This window comes from Diabrotica undecimpunctata, chromosome 5 (assembly GCF_040954645.1).
Source record: "Diabrotica undecimpunctata isolate CICGRU chromosome 5, icDiaUnde3, whole genome shotgun sequence".
NCBI classification, from domain to species: domain Eukaryota; kingdom Metazoa; phylum Arthropoda; class Insecta; order Coleoptera; family Chrysomelidae; genus Diabrotica; species Diabrotica undecimpunctata.
The window spans coordinates 95,544,548-95,569,414 of NC_092807.1; the positions used below are offsets into that span (position 1 = coordinate 95,544,548).

General features: G+C 33.5%; 1 protein-coding gene across 2 annotated transcripts in view; it reads left to right on the forward strand.

The window, feature by feature from the left end:
- The window catches only part of Ttd14 (TRPL translocation defect 14), an 85,673-nt gene that overhangs the window by 48,169 nt on the left and 12,637 nt on the right, over positions 1-24,867 (forward strand). For both annotated transcript variants that reach the window (XM_072532270.1, XM_072532271.1), the window contains 4 exons: positions 8,389-8,517; positions 14,340-14,476; positions 15,261-15,594; positions 23,425-23,635. In XM_072532270.1, coding sequence (XP_072388371.1) covers positions 8,389-8,517; positions 14,340-14,476; positions 15,261-15,594; positions 23,425-23,635 — 811 coding nt within the window. The remainder of the gene's footprint in view (positions 1-8,388; positions 8,518-14,339; positions 14,477-15,260; positions 15,595-23,424; positions 23,636-24,867) is intronic.

The window sequence follows — 24,867 nt, forward strand, 5'->3', positions numbered from 1 at the left end:
ACTTTATATTTTTTTTTTCCTTTTTTGTGTCCATTTATTTATGCACTTCTCTTTCGATCTCTCAGCGTATTTCATGTAATTCTTCTCAGTACTCTCATCTCTGCCGTTTCCAGTAGCTTTTGCGTTGTGGTTGTGTGGGGTCTTGTTTCTGAGGCGTATGTCATTATTGGTCTTACACTGGCTTTATAAATTCTTGACTTCATCTCAGTGTTAATGTGTCTGTTGCACCATATAGTGTTATTAAGGCATCCTGCCAGTCTATTTGATTTTTGTACTTGATCTCTCACTTCTTTGTCTAGGTCTTCATAACTAGACAGTGTAATTCCCTGGTATTTTATTTCCATTCGTTATTCAATACTGATGCCATCAATTTCTATTTTACATCTGGTTGGTTCTTTACTGACTACTATTGTTTTTGTTTTCTGAGATGACATTGTCATATTAAATTCTTTTGCTCTTGTGTTAAATCTGTGGACCAGTCTTTGCAGACTATTTTCGTCTTGGGCTATCAATATTGCGTCGTCTGCGTAACAGAGTATTTTGATTTCTTTGTTTCCAATTCTGTATCCTCTTCCTTTGTTAATGGTTTTAGCGCCGTATGTTGGAGAATAAAATAAAAAAGAAAAATACAAAATATTACAAGTGCAACATGGAGAAATAGTTGGGCGAGTTGTAGCCGGAGATTAGCACCACAGTGGAATGATGTCCGAACCGGACGACCGACATGAAAGAAGATTCCCTCTATATATTTTTAGATGTGTGCGTAGGTTCCTTGCTATTCTTTATTCTTGTCTTTTCTCCTCCTCAGTATCTCCGTTTTTCACTTCGAACTTGTGTATGCTTCATGAAAATTATAAGCAGAATTTTCTTTTCTTGCAACACATTCTTCCAAAGCTTCTGATGCTGCTTCTTTTATATATTATAATGTATATTCGTATTCAAAAATAACAAGCAAATCAAGCCTAGTTCAGTTTACTTGTAAATTGAACAAAATAATTAAAAAAAAAAGGATGAAAATGAAAAGAGTCTGTAGCTTGGTATCTAATGTCTTTAATAATAACTACAGGAAATGACTAGATATTTTCTGAATTATGTAATTTTTATCTTATATATAAAGCATTTGTGAAAAAATGCAAAAGTTGTTATGAAACGTAAATTGTTTGTATCTACACAATAGAAAAATCATTTCAAGATTGCTGTTTTGATTTGGTTTTTATCTTTTATTAAAGATAAAATTAGAAATACAATCCAAATTGTTAGTGATTATTTCTTAATCAGAACCATGTTAACAATCATATTTTTTGTTGCTTTGTAATTACATCATCATCATATTTTAATATAATCAGATTAAAAAATGTATGCCAATACTGGCTAGCTATATATAAGCAAAGCAATTACCAGTGTCGATATAGAGATATTACGTTTTAACACGAAATCCGATCAGGCTTGACAATATTTAAACGAATATTAAAGTAAAATATAGGTACATAAAATATAGCGGTTTTTGATAGTATTTGAATTATGTTTTTATTATCTAATCGTGATTAAAAGTAATTAGGCTATTCTAGAACAGATTTTTGATATTCTGCTATAAATAATATGAATATACTTTGATCAGATAAAAGGCATATATCGAGCACAGTTTAATTAAATCTTGCCCAAGTACTTTCGATCCCTAGATCATCTTCAGGGGCATCTGAAATAAGCCAAGAAACGTTTTTTTATAACCAAAGAAATTGATTAACTTCGATAAAAACTCGAAGTTTTATGGTTGAAAAAAGGTTTTTTATATGATTAACGTTTATAGACTTACTTCGTCAATTGTGGCCTATCCGGCAAGAACAAGATGTCATAAACATATAATTGTACATTACACTACACTACAAATAGACAAACAAACACTTTAAAATAATTTAAGGAAGGCTACATTGCTTGAAGAAGTCGGAGACAGAATGGCTCCTGATCTAACGGAAATGTTGGGGTGACATGTGACAAATGACAACTTGGATGAGCAGTCACAATCATAGATATGTGATCTGCACCTTTTACAATTCTATGAAACTAAGTATTGACCAAAAGTCCAACTGACACTACTATAGGAGGTCACTGATGAAATATAAAATTATATAGAATATTTTTAAGTAAATTGAATATTCCAGATCTCACACTCAAACATGTCTGTAATAATTATGGTGTTAGTTTGAGAGCAACTGAAATAGACGAAAAGTAAGAATGCAAGAAGCGGACTAAACAATATGTTAAACAGTGGGTGGTTGACTACAATAAAATGGTCTACCAAGCACTATCTGTAATATAGAAAGGAAGAGATCTGACTATGTAATTAAAATACTAATAATTGAAAATCAAAATGGAAAGCAAAATATATAAATGGGGTGTAATCCAAGTAGTTCAGTTGAACCCACAGTCAATGGTATAACTATAAAATTACTATGGATGTGCTCAGTGCTTTTATAGTTATTTCAGATGGCTTATTTCAGATGCCCCTGAAGATGATCTAGGGATCGAAAGTACTTGGGCAAGATTTAATTAAACTGTGCTCGATATATGCCTTTTATCTGATCAAAGTTCATTTATTCGAGCATTCAACCTTATATTTAATATGAATATGTTTTTATTTCTATATTAGATTAAGTTTTTTAATACAAAATCTTAATAATGTATTTTAAGTGTAACAAAATGAGTTCTTTTGGAGTTCAAATGTTTGAAATGGAGGCTGAAAGCGTCACTGAAGCAAAATTAGGAGGAGTTGAGCACTCACACGTTGGTGTCAATACAATAAACTGAGAATATGAAAGAAGAATGCAAAATTCTCGACTGAAGAAAGCAAAGAGGGACAACTAAAATATGGAGTCAGCCAATTCGCATGCTCATAAATGACAGTGGATTATGGAATGAGACGAAGATCTAACAAACACATTTGAAGAAATAAAAACCAACAAAAACGAAAAAAAAAAAAGAATAATCACTACCGAAAGTAATGATTTGGCCCCCAGGGAAGCGTAAAGATTATACTTCACCAAGTTGTAACCTATATTAAAAAAAAATAATCTGGGTTCCTGAAAAAAAAAAAAGGATACTAAATAAAATAATGTCATATTTGTAAACCCATTTAATAATATATGATAAACCCTATTTACCATAAATGAACTCTTTGATTTATAATCCCTCCACCTTTTTAAAATTGGTTAACAATTTATCGTTTAGCAAAGTTAGTGACTATATACAAATTAAAATAGGTAAATACCTTAAAGAGATACTCTCTAAAAAATACTTACTCAATAATAATCCATCCTATAGCTCCACAGCCCAATTCGAGCCCTGGTCTCCCTCATCAAACCTCTAAATCCGTTACGGTCTATAGCCATTCTCCTCCACGATCGACTGCCAAGGAGATTTCTAGTGTCCTCATTCACATCATTCTCCAATGGCTTTCTCGGTCTTCCAATAGGTTCATTCTTGTATTCAACGGTTTTTTTGGAATCATGTTGTCTTCCATCCTAAATACATGGCCTGCCCATTGAAGACGCTGTAGGCGGACATACTGAGATAAAGGCCCACACCGAAGAATACAACCAAAAGACACACAACCCGTACACACTTCCAAGCAAATCCTCTCATACGACCTATCCTCGGACATGAAATCCCTAATCCACTTCACATCCATGATCCTCTTCAATGTCTTAACTAAAAAGAGGAGTGACACAATCCGCTATTTAAATCAAATGTCTAATGCATTGTATGGGTATGCCATATCAACCTCCTGCTACAACAATTCCACAAACCAAACCTTCACTCAACTCCGCACAGAAACACACACATTCATCATTCATGAATACACTTATCATTTACCACACATACACTTTACCTCCACCCAAGCTCACAAATCATAAACATACAAACACAAAAAAAGAAACAAGCCAACAACACACAGCCAATAACTCCACAAGCCCGCATAATCCACACACACACCAAACAGTAAACAGTGAGCACCCCGTACACTCCTTACAAGTCGCATTCAAAATCACAAGGACAGGGGGAGATTGGTGGTTTTCTGCGATTTCCCAATCTCATTGCACAACGATACCTGATCCTAGGTGAGGACACAGCCACAGCTATTCTCAACGCGTTTAAATCGAACAAAACCAAAAGGCCACTTCCCAAGTGGCACCCAAAGGCAGTAAATCCTTCTGACACTGCTTTACAGCCACCACTTAGTTCCGGAGAGCGGCAATATGCGCAGATTGACGTTTCCCCAATAAAAAAAAACCCACCCTTGAAGAGGCGCCTAAACAAGGTAAAAACATGGTATTAATTAATTGGTCTTGTAGATTCGAATCTTAGTTCTTTTGTTCTTTGATGTACGTCTCGTGATTTAAAAATATAGGATTCATAGCAAAGTATGCCGTATTTGCTAGGATGATTCTTCTGCTAAGTTCAGTATCGTCACTGTTGTCCTTTGTGATGTTGACTCCTAAATAGATAAAGCTATCTACTTTTTCTAAGTTGTCAACTGTGAGGTGGGGTCATGTTGCTCTTTTTAATAGAATTTTAGTCTTTTTTTCGTTTATTGACAGAGCTATTTGTTTAGCATGAGATTTAAGTTCCGTCTACGTTTTCTCTCCTATTGCTGTTGTTCTGCTCATGATATTTATGTCATCTGCATATCTGCTGCCAGTTAGACTGATTTATTGATACGTGTGTTGTTTATACCTTCTGATGTTTTTCTTACTACGTATTTCAGTGCTAAATTAAACAATGTTGGTGCCAGCTTATCGCCCTGTTTTAATCCTTGTGTTATTTGAAATGACTCTGTCATCTCGTGTTGTATCGGTACCTGAGCCACTGTGTCCGACATCGTCATTTGTATGAGCCTAACTAATTAAAAGGGTATTTCAAATTCACTTAATATTTTGTATTATAAGTGTGCCCTGTTTATTGAGTCATATGCCTGTTTAAAGTCGACAAAAATATTATAGACATCTAAGTCGTGTTCTCAGGCTTTGCTTAAGACCTGCTTAACCGTAAATAGTTGGTCGATGGTTGATCTTCACTGCCTAAATCCTGCCTGATATTGTCCGATGATCTTATCTGCGAGGTGTTGTTTTATATCCACCACACAGCAAGGAGATTCACTTATAGTTTTGACATATGAGTTTATGTAATTGAACTTCAAATTGAAGAGTGCTGGAAAATTTTCCAATATCTCAGCCACTATGGCACGCAGAATTTTTGTTTAAATTGGGGTAGCAAGACGAAATAATAAGAACTGTACTATTTTCACCTCCTGAAAAAATCGGAAAATCGCGGAGAAATCAACTAAGTTTTTCCATAAAAAAGTTATCGAATTTGTCTATTATTTTGTAAGAAATATTAAAATTTTATGCTTAAATTCTTGCTATGCTATTCTTATAATATTCGAAAAAACGTTTTTTTTAACCTACATTAAAGAGATACACGTAACTGTTCTGCTATTAGTTGATCGTTAAATTTAATTCTAAATGTTAAAACAGTATTTATACAGTTTCATTGACGCAATGGATGCTATATTCTGACAAAAACGGTCGACAAAGAATATAATTAGTGGATAATTTTATGAAGGTGGAATATTCCAAAGAAAATCGATTATTGAGTATAAAAATTTATTATTTTGCTTTCTTATATTTTTTGCCATGACTACCAGCATCTCGATATGTTTTATTTTTTCGCATCACCCACAAAGCGTGAATTATTAAAAGGTGCTTATTTGCAAGTATAAACAGGAAATTTTTGGAAATACTTAAAAAGAATAGAATAGAAATATGCTTTATTGTCACTAAAAATTGTTTTTAAATTTTATGGACAAAGCTTACAAAAAGTTAATGAAATACACAGTTCTATTGCAAGCATTATTTGGAAATTGCATAATAAAGCCTTACGAACTAATATGTTTAAGTTGCTGCATGTGATACCCAAATTATATATATGTATATATATATATATATATATATATATATATATATATATATATATATATATATATATATATATATATATACGAGGCATGTTTTTTAAGTAAGTAACGTTTTGCGATTCCGCCGCCGCAGCGCTACGGTCGGCGTTCCGCGCATGACCGCTGGTTACCTACATCTCTTGTCTACGCACTGACGCCATTACAGTCTGATTCTTCATTGTATACTTGTTTACTCCAGTGTTTAAGATGCCTCCAACAATCGTGAGTCACGCTGATTGTGAAGTACGGGCTGTTATACGATTTCTTAGTGCTAAAGGCGTAAAACAGATCGATATTCATCGTGAGATCGTTGAAGTTTACGGACAAAACATTATGAGTGATGGAATGGTAAGGAAATGGGTGAGAGCATTTAAATATGGCCGCACAAATGTGCATGATGAAGAACGGAGTGGGCGTCCTTCGGTCGTTAATGAAAATTTGGTGCAGAAAGTGGACGAAAAGGTGAGAGAAAACAGACGCTTTACAATTTCATCATTGTCCGACTGCTTTCCTCAGTATTCTCGTAGTGTTTTATATCGCATTGTTACCGAGAACTTGAATTACCGGAAATTGTGTTCACGTTGGGTTCCAAAAAAATTGACGGATTTGCACAAAACCCAACGTTTAGGCAGTGCATTGACTTTCCTTGAGCGGTACCACAGTGAAGGTGAAGATTTTTTAGACCAAATTGTTACTGGTGACGAAACGTGGGTGGCCTACGTCACACCAGAATCGAAACAACAATCCATGGAATGGCGACATTCATCATCACCCAAAAGAGTGAAGTTTAAGCAAACAATTTCTGCCCGGAAAATCATGTACAGTTCTAGTATCTGCACAGTTTTTTGGAACAGAAAAGGAGTATTGCTAGTGGAGTTTCTGCCTCGTAATGAGACAATCAATGCAGCCTCTTATTGTGAGACATTGAAAAATCTGCGTCGTGCAATCCAGAACAAAAGACGTGGTAAGTTGAGTAAGGGTATCGTTTTGCTGCATGACAATGCCCGTCCACATGTGGCTAATCAGACCAAAGATCTCATCAAATACATACAGCCCTGATCTGGCGCCCAGCGACTACCATTTGTTCCAGCACTTGAAGAAACACCTGGGCGGTCAGCGTCTTCAAGACGATAACGAAGTCAAAACATTTGTGATGCAGTGGTTAACAAGTCAGGCGGCAGAATTTTATCAGGAGGGTATTCAAAAACTGGTGCCACGTTATGACAAGTGCCTCAGTATTCACGGAAATTATGTAGAAAAGTAGATTAAGCTTTCATGTAAAAATAAAATTATTGCCATATCTTTGCACGTCTTTTTTTAATTCCAAAACGGTACTTACTTAAAAAACACGCCTCGTATATATATATATATATATATATATATATATATATATATATATATATATATATATATATATATATATATATATATATATATATATATATATATGTATATGTATATATGTATATTAAATAACAGACTGAGGCTAGTTTCTTACTTAATAAATCAATATGAAGGAACCAGTTAAGGTTGCTGTCTATAAAAATACCAAGAAATTTTACAGAATCGACGATACTGATCTGGCTGTTATTAAAAAGCAAGGGTTGAAAATTATCAATTGATTTGTCATCTTCAATCAGCTTTAACATGGAACCAACAACTTTACCCATATAATCTCCTCCGAATCATCACACTTTCATTTAACACGTCACATTCTAGTTTTCTAGTATTTTAACACTAACCGGTAACATCGATTGATCTATGGCCGAATCGTGAGCCTTTATTTCTCACCGTACTATTTATCCATCGGCCGACTTCATACAAAGTTGTAGATCTACCAAGAATTTGCGTTTCTCCTTTCCGGAAGCCGGCTGTTATATAGCAGTCCTACTGCAGCCAGTCAGCTTACTGTACAAGTTCCATTTATACATGATAGCCATTCCAGAATTCTGGAACTCTGTTTTATGATTCTTTTCTGTCTTAGTTTCTGTAATATATCGTTGCACTCTATAACATGCTTTTGTTAGATTTACAAAGCATGCTTATGATGGCTTTTTGTATTTTATCGACTCTTGTTTCACTTGTTTCATAATGAGTATTGCGTCCGTCATCATTTCTGGAACCTTGTTCTTCTCTGCTGTCTAGTTGTAATTTCAATTTGTCCTTGAGTAGACTTGTAAAGAGTTACTCATCTGTTTTTGTCCGGTCATGTTGTTTGACCTTTCTTAAAAATCGGAATTGTAATACTTTGTGGTTTATACCCAATAAATATACCTATGACGTGACCTATCACAAATAATAACTTACTGTACATTCCTATTCTCAGGATTATATTTATTGATTGCAAATATTTATTAAAATAAATTTATTTATTACAGGTGTGAAATTCCAGGAAAATTTATTGAAAAGTATGCTGCAAATTGAAGATACCTTTTTTCAACTTGGGAAAACCTGCAAACGAAACTGTCTTATAATTTGTGATAGGGGGGCTATGGATGCTTCAGCATGTAAGTAGAAGTTTAAAAATAACTTAATTAATCCTCTTCTATAATATCTATATAGACCTTCAATAATATTAATATAATATAAAGATCCAAAATTGCTTTTAGAGTTACTTAAAATTGCTACAAATTAATGGCTCTCATGAATAAAACAACAACGTTCAAATGCTTTTACTTCAAGTTATATTCCAATGTTTTTATTATTTTTAATTTATTTTTTACAAATTTTTTTAAAGGCATTTATTGCACTATAAGTAAATACTTAAAAAAAATTTATTAAAAATCTTTTATAAAAGGTATATAATTTAAAATACCCAATCGGGCTATATCACAAAACGTTTTCGGAATCCATGTTCCATCATCACTAGGTGGGTATACATGTATTGAGCCACTAAATATGTGGGTAAAAACCCGTTAAAATTTGTTGTTTAAATTTAGATTACATTATATTGTGATAAATTCTAAGATGTTAAAGTTACCAGTGGATTTGGTAACATGGCGACGTATGACTCCACGTGAAGTTGCTGGTCCTGAGACGATGTGTCTACGAGGACATGATGAAAGCAACTGAATGTCATACATTGTTGTGATGTGGAAGTGAAGCAGATTTCAAATTTAAAATAAAATACAGGGTGTTCCATTAAAAAAAACAAGTTTGGTCTGCCACCATCTTATGGAACACCCTGTAAGATTGTAACTAATTTTTAAAATGTGGAGTTTAAAGCTGCCTACAATTTTTGTCAATAACTTTTTTTTGTAATTTTTACTATAACAGATCTACTGAGCTTCCTCACACTAATCAATCACCCTATAGATATATATATATATATATATATATATATATATATATATATATATATATATATATATATATATATATATATATATATATATATATATATATTCGGTTTTAAAAATGGAAGTGACCAGCCAATGGAGTTTATTTATTTAACACCTTTATAGAAACTGACTCCATTTGCCGCAAAATGCAAAAATTGCATACAACAGCTGTACTCTTCACCTTTAAAACACATTTTGATTTTTATCGATAGGACACTCTGATCAAAGATATCAAACTTTTACCGTTGAGTTGATTCAAATTTTATTTAAAATTGATTTCGCGCGCGAACTTGACATTCAAAATCGACGCTTGCTACAAGCGTTGTTTCTGAGAGAACAGTTAATTTTATACAAAAAGTGCTAATAAACATTTTTGTTCAAAATTATCTCAGCTACATTGTTTTCTGCAGCGTACCGATTCTTTCCGCCTCACCCTCTACGAGGGGGTTTTAGGGAGACGCCTGTAGTATTTTGGCAGATTCTGGAATCAGAACAAATGAATAAAACTGCGAGCAAATGTCCTCCGAAACAACAGTCTTTATCGGTAATGGCACTCCGATTTTTATCTTGAATTTTGCACATTGGTGGGTTTCTGTCACCATCCATTAACTGCCAGAATGTCTGTTCTTATGACTTCAACTTTATTTGTTTGTTGGCGGTTTTATTTATATCTGCATTCTGTTTGAATTTTGACAATGGTATTGACTTTTTTTTAAATAATTGCCTTATGTTAAAACCTAAATGACCTGACGACGCCCCTGTCGTCTTTTGCAAAATTTGATCCCGGCGACAGCTTGTCGCAAAGGTATGATAACCGGCCCGGCCACGGCTTGTAAAGATATCTGGCTAAAATCAACCATCCTGTGAGCAAAGACAAAGACATTCTGTTTCAAAACGTTGAATCAAAACGTTGAACAAGCAACATGTATTAATATATTTGTAACATTTATTTTTATTTCATTATTACAAACAATTAAGTTTTGTTTTATATCGTCACATTTACATTTACATAGATGTATTAAACAGTTTCATTTACGGTCTTAAATTCTTTACTAAAAATCCTATTAATATTAACCAACAAGTACTGGAAGAATTCAAGATTCCGTTTTCCACTGGACAGTTACCACCACCTTATTATTTTAAATAATTGCAACTTATTGTTTTCCTGTTCACCGCTTGCATCTTGTAACATTATTAATGCAATTTCTTTTACTTTTTTTATTGTACGTGCTCGTACTTGCTATATTTCTAGTATCACTTGATACTTTGACAGTAACTCTACAAATTTCACCCGATCGTTCCCTTCAAGTCGTGTTTTCTTCGTAGAGCTCGTAGCGTTGTTAAAAAATCCAAATGGTCTAGAAAAACGAAGCAATTACTGTGGAGCAAAAGCAAATCATTATTCATAAGATACGAAACAAATACCTTTTCTTCTATCTTTTGCTACGAACGATTTGCTTTTACTTTATACTTCGAGCAAATGCTCAATTTTTGTTCATGAGACCCGATGTTTCCCCATGTATTAGTTCAAAGTAATGCATTAATTTCGAAGACAATTTTATTTAACCGAATTGTACAAAACAAAAATAAGCATGAAATAATACATTATAATAATAGAGGTTAGTTCTATATCTATTAGTCAAGTGTCACAACTGTTTACCTTGTACTTGGCAAATAATAGTTAATATAATACCAAAATAAAAAGATTTGCTAGATCAAATATTTTTAAAGGTCATGACTAACTTTAAATTTATTATAATAAAGACTGAGACGGATTCTTCGGTGAATTAAACTCCCGTTTGTTTATATTCGACGCTATTAATGTAATTCTGTTGATAAAAATATTTAAGAATGAAATTATTTGATCAGTAAGTAATCTAAAGTGTGTTACATTGTTTTTAATTGAAAGTTAATTGAGAAAATGTGCAATTACAATTGAGAAAAGGTTAGATTAAATTCGATATGAGATTAAAACGTTCAAGCAATTTTTTGTCGTTGGAAAACAACTGAAAAAAAAACAGGTGAGATGATTTCTAACGAAATTCTAGAATAACGTTTACTAAGTTTGTTAGCTCCTTAAGAACATATTCATTATAAACTGCTCGTCAAAAGTTAAGGAGATGTTGTTTGAAAGTGTTGACTGTCATGAGAAGTATGACGTGCTGCACGAGTAATCTGACTATAGCCGCGAGAATCAATTGTATTGATTCAATATTGAATCAATTATTGTTTCACACATTACATTTCATCCCTAAAATACGTGAAAAAATGTTGATTGTTGCTGCCTGAAAAGTGGGATACTTATGTTTATATGGGATTAAGCCACAGTTATTGATTGTAATTAAAATTAAATTTTTAACTAACTCAAGCTCGTTCTCAAAAAAAATATATATATTTAAAAATTCTGGGAAATATATTGGTATAACCAACGGATTGTTGCTAGATTATGTCTTTAGAAAGTAGGCAACAGCATGCTTGTGGTTGAAGAAATTTTTTTAATGTGTTTTTACCCTTGGAATATCACATTCTAACTGTTTTGCGTGTTTTTTTATTATCTTCATTTATCTTACTTTATTGTGATAGTAATTGTGTAACGTAGGTTGTGTAACAAGGATTATATATGATTGCGTTGTGTGTGGGTTGTAGGCGATGTGTCCGCTTACTCTGGTATGTTGTTGCTGCTGACTTCTCCTTTTAATATTGGCAACCAAAGCCTGCTACATTATGCTGATGGGTTTGCTACACATAATGATGATGGCATGGGGTGAAAGCTGCTTCTTTGACTTTTCTCTTTTTCATGTCTTTTTCTTTTGTGATTATTGGTGCATTTTTCTATTGCATTCTGTGCTAATATAATAAAATAGATATGCTGTATTGTCACTGAAGAATGTACAATTTTATGGACGAAGCTTATAAAAAGTCAGAAAAATCACAATAACAATTTAAAATTTACTGAAATTACATAAATCGTCAATATCACAAATTGTATTTTGTAGATGGCGTTTTTCGTTCTTTCTTGCGTATTGTTGGGTGTGGTTTTTGGACAAGATAGATGTCAGTGTGTTGTTGTTTTCAATGTTGTTGTGATGTTGTATTTGATTCCTATCTTTTTCAATTTTTCTGATAAGCCCTTAACATATGGTATTGTTGTCACCTTTCAGTTCCTTCTTGTGGGTTTTTCTGAATTGCTTGTGGTGTTTTGTTAGAACTAAATATTCTTCCTCTTCCTATGCCGTCCTCATTAACGGAGGTTGGCGACCACATTTCTAAAAGTTTCTCTGTCTTTTGCAACGTGGAATAATTCGTCTACAGTCATGTTTGTCCAGTCTCGAATATTTCGCAGCCATGACTTCTTCTTTTTACCTATTCCCTTTTTGCCATCGACTCTACCTTCATGATGATCTGCAGTAGATTATATATTTATAATTCCTCAGTATCTGTCCAAGATATGCAGTCTTGACTACTTTTATTGTTCTCAACAATTTTTTGTCTCGACCTATCCTTCTCAGCACTTCCTCATTGGTGACCCTGGCAGTCCATAGAATTCTCCGGTATATCCAAGTTCAAAAACTTCAAGCTTCTTAACTATTTGCGCTTTTAACGTCCATATTTCTACCCCGTACAATAGTTGGGACCAGACGTAACATTCAACAAACCTCAGTCTCAGCGCAGTATTCAGATTTTTGTCACAGAACAATTGCTTGAATTTTAAGAACGCCGCCCTTGCCATTTCTATTCGTACCCTGATCTCTTGGTCTGGATCTAATTTTGTATTGATGTACGCTCCCAGATATTTATATTTTGTCACTCTATCTATTTGCTGTCCACCAAGGATTAGTTGTTCATTATTTATTGGACTCCTTGATACTATCATAAATTTGATCTTATTTGTGTGCATTTGTCCCATTTGAATGCATTCACTATTTATTGCATCTAGTAAAGTTTGTAGTTCTTCTATACTCTCAGCCATAATTACCGTGTCATCTGCAAATCTCATGATATTTACGATTTCTCCAACAATTCTTATTCTCTCTTTTCTTCCCATAATGCTTTTCTGAATATGACCTGTGAGTACACATTGAAAAGCGCCGGAGACAAGACGCATCCTTGCCTGACCTCTCTCGCAATCGGTATATTATTTGTTTCTATATTGTTCACCTTTACTACTGCTTTCTGGTTCCAGTATATAGCCTTAATAAACTCAATGTCTTTTTTGTCTATATTGATGTTTTTTAATTCCTCTATTAACTTCATATGCTACACTCGGCCAAAGACCTTCCTAAAGTCTATGAAGCATACATATGCACTCTTGTTGTATTCCTGACATTTCTGCAAGAGTACCGTCAACGCAAATAATGCCTCTCTTCTACCCATGCCCCCTCTGAAGCCAAACTGCGTTTGATCTAACTGCTCCTCACATTTCTTATAAATTCGGTTTTGAAAAATTTTCAAGAGAATCTTTAAAGGGTGGCATATTAGGCTTATCAATCTATAGTCATTACATGATTTGGGATTGTTGTTTTTTGGTAGAGGTAAAACTATCGATTTAAGCCATTCCTCCGGGATGTTGCCCTCTACATATATGTGGTTGAGAATTCGGGTGAATCTCTTTATATTACCGTCATCTAAGGCTTTTAACAGTTCAACTGGAATTTGATCAGGACCTGGTGCTTTTCCTTGTTTTGCATTCTGTAGGGCAATTTGTAGGTATTGTTCTACATATAGAAAAGAACTATATACATATAGAAAAAAACTATATATATATATATATATATATATAGATATATACATATATATAACTATTGTTCTACATATAGAACTACATAAAGAAAAGCAAAACATACAATTTTGTACTCTAAAAAATTTTGCGTATCTCTAATAGTTTTGAATTATTTCACCCAGCGAGGATTTATAAACATTTACAGATTAAATTAATAATATCTTGTAAAAAATTGCCATTTTTTTAATAATATATGTGTATTTTTTAGTTGTTGCCAAAGAAACATGGGAGAATATCATGAGACATAACGCCTGGAACAATGTAGAATTACGGGATAACAGGTATAACCAAATAATACACATGGTAACAGCGGCAAAAGGTGCGGAAGAATTTTATTCTACAGAGGTAAGAGTTAGTTTCTTTATTTTATTACACCATCTCCTTCTGAAGATTGGAGATCCAAATGGCAATTATAGTTTTGGGAACTGTATCACGAAATATTCTCAGTTCCCTTAACCATAATATATGGCGTCTTCCTACTGGCCTTTTACTTTCATACTTCGAAGTCGAAGCAGTTCGTATCTTTCACCTCCTAATACAAGGCTCAAGTACTCACTTTCTTTCTTTGGTAATGTTTCTTTTTGTTTACTCAAGAGGTGGAAAACTTTGCCCACTCCTCTTCTAATCCGTATATCCTTCTTAAATTTGCTTCTCTAGCAGCTTCCCTTCTGACGATAGGTGGTACGATACCAATGATAGGGAAGATCTTAATGATGTATGTGGGTCTCAGACATACACCAGTAATCCTTACTGAGCCGCTGATTTCATTGAGCGTCAATGAGCCGCATTCCAAATGCTCTGTCGTTTTTGAGAAGTTAGGAGGTTACTTGGTGCTGATACATTTATTGTTTTCCTTGATTTATATACCATAGCTCCAGCCGTATACTATTGAAATCAGTCTCCCCGTAACGTTATGCAGTACTCTGACAATTAAAATCATCGGAAAAGAAGTTGGTGTTGCGGTATTTTTTTAAGTTGCCTTGTTCTGTACTTAAATCTTTCCCAAGTGGCTTATATACAGAGACCAAAGAGAAATTTGATGTGCACATAGCAAGAATTTTTACGTTGTTGAGTTCAGATGATAACACGTTCTTTAACAGTATGTAATATAAAGCTTATATTGTTTTAGGATCACAACTGCCGCTCCGAAGACGTGGAACTAGCTAGGGAACTTGATACCAAAGCAGCCGCTGCGTGGGTGGGCCACCCATACTTCGACGTCATCGACAACTCCACAGACTTCGAGGGAAAAATTAGAAGGATGATCGTATCAGTGTGCCATAAAATCGGCTTGGATACCGGCGACAGATTGCTGAAAAACTCCAGGAAACACAAGTTTTTGGTCGAGGGACCTCTGCCGGACGACTTGCTATTCCCGCCATTTCAAGATTTCGAAGTTGTGCATAACTATCTACAATCTAATTCGCCTAATCAAGTTAGATTGAGGAAACGAGGTCAGAAAGGTGAGAGAAGCAAATTATGTAAAGCAAGATATTTATAACGTATGATTTGAGTATATTATGTCCAAACAACACCGTCTTTGGTTGGTATCAAATAGATATTTAATTCATATCTAAATAAAAATCGCATTTTTTAATGATAGTATTTTATAAATCACTGCTCTATTTAACATAAAACAATAAATAATTTTCAAAATTAAAACATGTCCCAAAACCCACATAGTTATTTCGATAAAGGCTCTTAACAGAAATTACAATTGATTCATCAAAATACATAGTATATATAGTATTTTGTATAAAATAGCATAGAAAAAGCATATCACGTTTTAGATAAATGTCACGTTCTGTGTCAAATGTCACATTCTACTTCAAAAGTCACATAAAATATCACTTTCCTCATAAATTTCACGTTGTGTCAAATTAAGCCAGTAGAAGCGAAGATTTGTATCTAAGGTAATTCTGACGTAGAGACACGTTTAATTTTTCTATGTAATCGTATTCCATTCGTTAAACCCTATCACGTGACACCTCGCACGGTCTTATACGTTAAGTCCTTTAGGCGCTACAAGTTTAAGTTCTTTATTTCACACCGCCATCTTGGATTTTTCTATGTCATCGTATTCTATTCGTTAAATCATATCCTGAGGTATACCGCATGCCCCCGTGCGTTAAGTTTATTTCTTAACGTTCGGTAAGAAATATATATTTCTATACATCTTCTCAAAGTGACTAGTCTGTAAAGGGTAAGATATGCAATGCTAACCTTATGGGAATTTCGCCAAGACGTTGCCAGTTTTATGCAGTGAGCGATGGCGTTCTCTATTGTCTATCTTTCAAAATAAACGGAATAAACCAGAAGTTCTCAACAAGTTCTCACGTACAATTTTGTGTAATTTACAAATATCGTTTGCTAATAATTTTACATAATAAGTACTATACATTATTTGTTTCTAATAGTAACTTATCAACTTTTATCTTTTATTAGTAGCAGTAGTATAATAAAATGTGCATTAAATAAACATTTGTTTTAAAGTTTAAAATAATTCCGGTAATTTCTACTAACTGCCAAATTTAAAATGTTAGTTTTATGTCCCTGCGGTGCTAATTACTGCCATAATGTGTAAGGAATTTGTAATTTTGGTTGATATCAACTGCAAATACTTTCGTCAAAGTTATTCAGTAATTAAGAAGCAATTAGAGTAATTCTTATACAGAATATGTTTAAAAGCTTGATACATTCAGGGCCTAAATTAGTCTTTATTTGTTCTTCGGAGCGCGTAAACATATTCGAGTTACGATTATTTGTACCATCTCGGATGTACCGTTACTGTTTTGTTATTGTTATTATTTGTTGGTGGCTGTTGTTGTGATTTGCTGTTGGCAATTATTGTTATTTTCTGTTGTTGGCTATTGTTATATTTGACGCCGAATTTTTACCGCAAAATGGAGAAAATTGTTCAATGGAAACGTGGAAAAGCTCTGAAACTTTCAGACAAGCAGATACTAATGAATATTATTAATTATCATCTTAATCAGGATAACAACGATTCTGTATTAAGTGTAATTAGGAAAGTGTCAGAAATGAGTGGTGTTTGCGAAAAGACTCTGTTTCGCATACGACAGGAATATTCATCACCTGGAATACAATCTCCAAAAAGCAGGCCCAAGAAACGAAAGGTTATTAATTCTCGTGACAACAAGTACGATGAAGGTGTCAGGGGCCAAATTCGCAGAATAGTTCATCAATTTTTCGTGACAACCTACCACCAACAATAAACACCATATTAGCTGTTGTAAATGTCGAAGAAACTTTGCCCAATTTTTCACGGGCCACGCTACATCGCTTGCTGAGTGATATGGATTTTGTGTTTATAAAACGCGGCAGAAATTTAATTTTGATTGAAAAACCAGAAATCATCTCGTGGCGTCATCGTTATTTACGCTCAATTCGTAAATACCGTGCAGAAGGATAGAACATAGTGTATTTGGATGAATCATGGGTAAATATCGGGCACAGTGTGAAAAAAGAATGGGTTGATAAAACAATTACATCTCATCGCGGTGCTTTTGTTCGTGGTCTGACAACAGGATTAAAAGCTGCAACAGATTGTGGTGCACGGTTCGTTTTATTGCACGCAGTATCTACCAGTGGATTTGTTGATGGAGCAGAGCTCACGTTTTTGGCAAAGAAAAATACTCAGGACTACCACGACGAAATGGATGGACCTACCTTCGAAGATTGGTTCGAAAATAACTTAATGCTAAATTTGCCAGAAAAAACTGTTGTGGTAATGGACAATGCCTATCACAGCAGAAAGTCAGAACAAATTCCTAACAGTTCAACACTAAAAAAAGATATTCAAGAATGGCGTCTGTGAACTCAATCTCATCGAAATGGTTTAGAGTGAAGTGAAACGGTATACAGCTGGACGCAAAGGGAATTTTAAAGAAGCTGAAATGCGAAATTTAATTACAGCAGCGTACCAGGTCATTACGCCAGTGAAAAGGAAAAACTACGTAAACCACGTAATAGCCACAGAAAAAAAATGTGGGAAATTGACAATTTGTTGGATGATATCGAACCAATTATTATAAATATAAATTACGGAGATAGTGATGACAGTGCCGATAATAATAATGATGATAATGACTTCTTTTATTTTCAACTTATTTTTTAGTTTTATTTTCGGATATTTCTACGTTTTGTTACTGCCAACATATACAGTTCGGTTTTTAAAAGTCCTTGCCCCGTTAACTTTTGAACGGAACAATACATAAATAAAATGTTTCTTTATATTTTAGTTTTATTTTATTCGATTTTATTTAAATTTATAAACAAATGGTTTGTATCGCTAGCACATACTGTAGAATTAAAAACAAACTGCTTGTATGACATAAATAAAAGGCATTACTTAATTTCTATTTTATTTTAATTTAACTCAAGTATGTTGTAGCAAATATTATTTATGTTTGAGAACCACTGAGAGAAGGAAGTCAGGCAGGGTCGTTAGTGAGCATTAGTACTTAAGCTACCCTCAACACAAAAGATGGATTAGGCCAAGTAGCAAGAAGTGACGTTTATTTTAATACAAGTTTGCAAAGAAGTGTGGCATCGATGTTGTGCATTTACCCTGTACAGACTAGACACATTGAGACAATCTATAGTGCGGTCTGTTTTGCTCCAGTTTTTAATTGTGAATATATTTCTGCCGCCTCTTCCGTTCTGCGAGACATAATGCTGATGTCATCGGTGTAGGCTGAAATTCGTATTGATTTATTGAGGTGACATATATTTTCCTCTACTTATATATTTCTCGATCTCAGTGCGTGTTGTTGTTGGCTTCGCTGCCCTTTTGTTTCTTAAATATTTTTGGTTACTGTAATTGTATTTGGATATTATTTCCACATTGGCCAAGTTGTGAGCTGCCGGCGTTTCATTCGTTTAGACTGCATTGTTCAACAGATTCTCTTAATTCTTGTTGGTATGTTAGATTTTTGTAGGAGTTCGACCTCTAGTACGTTCATGAAAAAATAAAGCAGATTAGGTTTGTTTATTTCTTGGTGTGCGTTGATATAATTTAGAGGAGAATCCTCAATGGATTTGTTCTAATTATTGTATATGCAAGATCTGCAGTAAATTATTGCATTTATATATTGTATTGCTTTTAATGGACTTGATTTAGTAAATTCTACTAATTTACGCGACTTTAGTGAACAGTAGACACATTGGATTAAATTACTTTACTAAATAACTAGCTATTTGTGAAGCAACCGTTATGTCTTGTAGTTTGGGATTCCATTAATGTACAATAAAAGGGCTTTTATGAGTTTTTGTTGCCATTTTTACTTTCTATTTGATATTTACTTTTCTATCTTATACCTTTCTAGGTACTTTCTATTATGTTGTTTTTGTAGCAATTTTGTCTGAGTACTCTTATCAGTTTTTGTTATTTGATATCTTCTGGACTTTTTTAATGCACTGTTTCTATATATTTGCTATATATTATTACATTTATCATGATTTCTGACATGCGTATTGGTATTCGCGAAGGTTATCTTTTTATCGGAATTCGGCGAGGAAAGGCTTCTGGATTTTTCTAACGCAACGGACAGCGTGACTCACAAAAGTATTAAAAGTTTCAGGATACTTATGTTTTCTTTTGCATAATACAGTATTTACAGATACTAGCACTACTGTATACAATTTAATTTTTATGTTCTGTCACTATTACCAATTCTAAAATTAAAGATATATATGTGTCCAGTATATAAACGAACAAACTGCAGTTTTGGAACGGTGGATTGCATTTTTAGAGACTATACTGACAAAATAATAAAACAAAACTAAATACATAAACCAAAAAAAAAAATTAAATATCAACTAAAGATGTGTTATATTTGCTTAGATTTTCTATACATTATGCCAGTCATATTCTTTATGATCTAGTACTACGGAGGCTCTAGATGATTAATTGTTTTGCTGAGAAGATTGTGTCAAGCACGATTGACCATGTAGTATCCCGTTTGACATTTGAGTAAAATATTGACTAGGGTTGATTGGAAGGTTGGTTGATTCATGCGACTAAAGGAATCGATGGTCTATGAGGATTTGAACGACTATAAACAATTACATTTAAAACATAAACTTATTAGATCAATTAAAATCGGCGGGGATTGATTGACTCAATCTTGTCATCAAATGTATTGGCTGTCTAGCGTCCTCCTTTGGAAATCTCACTTTGTCAATGGTAAAAAAATGTTTTTTTGTATATCTTCCATTATTTTACTTGTTAGAAATGTCAAATGATTATTTTTATTGTTGATACAAATATATGAGGAACTGCGTGTGATCAGGTATTTTCTTTTAACTTCCTAATCACACTAACAATTTGCCCCTATGTTGTAGCATTTAATACAAGGTGATCTCCTTTGGTGACAAAGTCAGTTATATCTGTTATTATAGAATATACCACACAAGTTATTTACAAAAATATGAGCGAATGATAAACACTCACATTTTAAAATTAGTTAAAAATATACAGGTTCTTCCATAATTTTTAAATTTAAAATATGCTTTACTTCCATTTTACAAATATAGAAAGTTGTTTTGTATTATACAGTGTATTTAAAAAGTTATAACCAAATTTCAATGAAAATCGTATTAAGTTTAACGTTCTGTATAATTGAAAAGGCGTACAAAAGCAACGACCTGTTGTCGTTGCTTTTAAATGATTGTCAAAATTCATAAAAATAATTGATTTTCGTAATACTGTTTACATGTAATACAGAGTAAGTCAAAACTCAAATTAATTATTTCTCAGTATTTTTAAATGCATCACCCTGTATTTTTTATCACCATCATAAAAGTCAATTTAATTTAATTTGTCCTATGTCCACGTGTTTCTTATGACTATACTTAATAGTTATGGAGATCGTTATGGAGACTGACGCTATTTTATCGTGGCATCTTAAAACAATTACAATTTTAATGAGAATAAGCCACAATTTAAGTTCAAAATAAGTTTATTGACGTTTCAATTTCCACTTCGGAAATCGTTCTCAAAATACAAAACATTCATAAAACATTAATGTTTTGTATTTTAAGAACGATTTCGGAAGTAGAAATTGAAATGTCAATAAACTTATTTTAAATCTAAATTGTGGCTTATTCCAATTAAAATAGTAATAGTTTTAGTGCAGCGGAAAAATGGGCATTTGTTGATTATTTGTAAATATTAAAGTAAATTAAAATAATAAATATAATTTATAAATAAATGTTGAGTAAAAATACTGAGTAAAACATTATCAATTTGTGTTTTGAGTTACCCTGTATTGGATTTAAAGTAACTATGGCTACAACAGGTCGTTGCTTTTATACCCATTTTCAATTATACAGGGCGTTGAACTTGTTACGATTTTTATTGAAATTTTGTTGTAACTTTGTAATAACAGATATGTAGGCGTGAAGAGAGTATCGCTCAACTGTTAAAAACTGTCGCCAGTGTTAGTTGTCATATGACTAGAAATATGGTAAACTAAGGATTGGTTTGTTACTTAAAATTATTTATAAAAAATTAATAAGTTTGTCGGAGCTTACTTAGCTAATAAAGTCTGTAAAGATACCAGACTAAACGATACATCGTTGAACACACAGACTCTTTTAAGAAAAGCAGCAGATAGAGACGAATTTGTAATGGTTATAGCCAACCTTCATTAGTGGAGTCGGCACTAGAAGAAGAAGAACGATACCAGTACCGCTATAACAGACTTCTAGCATTAAAATAGTTTTGAATTTGCTTTTTTAATTGTTTACTCTAATACTCTATGGTAAGTGCCAACTAAAATCTTCCATAATAGCTAGTTGTGACACAGAAAAACAATAACTACATGTATTTGACGCTTAAACACGTAGGCATGTCGAAAAACGCTAAAATGGCAATCATAAACTTTTTTTATAAAACTGTTTAGTACTAATGGGCGCTTTTTAAAATGTATAGAACTTGTGAATTGTCACGAAATTGGCATATTTTAAAGATCATTTTTTGTCATGTTTTAACATGACTTTAGGCACAGTCGTTGTCGCTTGTTCAAGTAATGCAGTAAATGTTCCCGTTAAGCCATCGTCGTTATCATTATTCGAGTCAGACTAACCACTTACACACTTCGATTGAAAATGATCTACCTGTGGTAAAAAGCACACGATCTCTCAGACAAAAACGTAAAATTAGACGCTCATCAACTTCAATAAATCCATAATAGCATGCTTATGTTATCTTCTTAACGATCGCTTACCCTGTCTATAGTTTTTCCCTGCCATTCTCTTACTCCTGCATTTTGTAAGTCTTTCAACTTCTTGTAGCCACTTAGAGCTTGGTCTTCTCCTGAATTCCATTATATGATCGAGTATGTTACTGCTGCATCTCCTGCTTGCTGGATATGACCTAGCCATCTAGTTTTACATTGCTTTATTTTGGTCACAATATCTTCTTTCGAAAAGATCCAACAAAGAACGAACCAGATGTAAAATAGAAATTGATGGCATCAGTATTGAACAAGTAATGGAAATAAAATACCTGGGAATTACACTGTCTAGCTATGGAGACCTGGACAAAGAAGTGAGAGATCAAGTACAAAAAGCAAATAGACTGGCAGGATGCCTTAATAACACTATATGGCGAAACAGACACATTAACACTGAGATGAAATCAAGAATTAATAAAGCCAGTGGAAGACCAATAATGACATATGCCTCAGAAACAAGACCCGACACAGCCACAACGCAAAGGCTACTGGAAACGGCAGAGATGAGAGTACTGAGAAGAATTACAGGAAATACGATGAGAGATCGAAATAGAAGTGAAGACATTAGAAGAAAATATGACACTGTATGTTATACAGTGTATAAATCAATGGACACAAAATAGAAAAAAAGAATGGAATAACCACATAAACAGAATGGAGGAAACCCGTGTCGTCGACCGCGCAAAATATGGAGTGGCAACTTTCCATACAGATACTAATCCGCCAATGAACAAGCAGAATTGCTTATAAAGAAGAAGAAGATCTTCTTTCGGTACTTTCTTAATCTCTGCATCTGTTTTGATTGTTCTTCTTTATTCTTTTTATGCATTGTCATTATTTCTGCTGTGTGTGATAATATTGGTCTAATTATTGTGTTCTATATGTTCATAGATGACACTTAAAACAATGTTGCCAACTTAAAGTTCTGTATGTCTTAAAAACAGTCTTGATATAAGTTTACATAAATTTACATTTAATTTAATGGGTATGAACATGGCTGCGAAAATGTTAAAGTACGAGCTTCCATTTTAGGTCACTACAGTTACATCCACACCGTGCGCAGACAAAATCATCCCGGGGGCCAAGTTATTGAGGTGAAAACGCAGATAGCTCATCGTGACTACATCAATTTATTAACACAAAAGGACAAAACTCATTTCACCATCTACAAAAGACGCAGATGCTTTATCGAGAACAATCAGTACTTCCAATTGGATATCTATCAGCAGCCAAGTCATCCGAGGTAGGTATTTTTTTCGCCATATTTTTTAGTGTAGGTAAAACTACCAACAGGTGTGTTGTCAATAAAAAATTTAATAGTGTGTAAAATTATTATTAAAAGTTATTAGAATCAACTGAGTACTTTCGGCATGTAACATGCTATCTTCAGAGCTTCATCTTGTAGGTTACAAATACCTCTTGGACCATACCTCTTATAGATTACAAATACCTCATGGAAGAGTGATTGTCGACACAAAACATATTAAAAAAGATTAGAAAGCCAACGCTTCTGTTATAAGGGTGAAAACTTTAAAGTTTTAAAAATCACATTTAAAATGTGCTTGGTATACCAATGGTTGACTCGTTGAAACGCTCGTTTCAACGCCCATCTTTTCTATTTTTTAGAAATCCTAAATATCTCTGCCCTGTGTACTATAATTAGAATAAAAAGACTTTTCTCGTCTGACAGCCAAAATAAACATATTGTACCTTATTTCTTCCAAGTTTTCACGTTTTTATATACACTCAGTATTTTGCTTCTTTCCCTTTTCATAATGCGTAGACTATCAGTCCTCCACATTGCACACTTTTTCGAAATTTTATAGGTTACATGAAAACATGCGGATCAAGTAAGCATATTATATTAAATCGGTAAAGAATTTAACTTTCTCATTAACACTCTCAATATCAAAAATATTCCTCCAAGGAAGAAACTTTAATTTTTTATAAAAAATGTTTTATTTTCTTGAAACTTTTAACAGTTTCATAAACAATTTCGTTCTTTTCAAAAGGTTCTAAAACTGTTTTCTTGTGGCATGGTTAAATGAAATATTTTATATGAGATTAAACCACAGTTGGCCGTAATGAAAATTGCATTTTACATTTGTTGTGATTCGATTTACAATCGTCATCAAGCTAGAGTATCCGTCTCCTAATTACGACTCTTCTACAGCGTGGTGAGCTAGAATAGTAGCCTAGGGCAAAAAGGTCTTTGTTTTTCGTCTATAATGTTTACAGCACACTGAACTGAGCAATGATGTACATATATTGTGTCCAATGGACATTAGGACGGGAGGTCTATGTAGAGCAGTGCATGTAAATGTATTGTGTGCAATGGATATTAGGATGGGGATCTATGTAGAGCAGTTGAACATTGGATATTAACGCGAGAGGACGTTCGTTGGTCCTTAGCTGGTTTGGACGTAGCAAAGGATGACCTGCCGGTTGGTAGTTGACGTTTTATGGATGATGTTT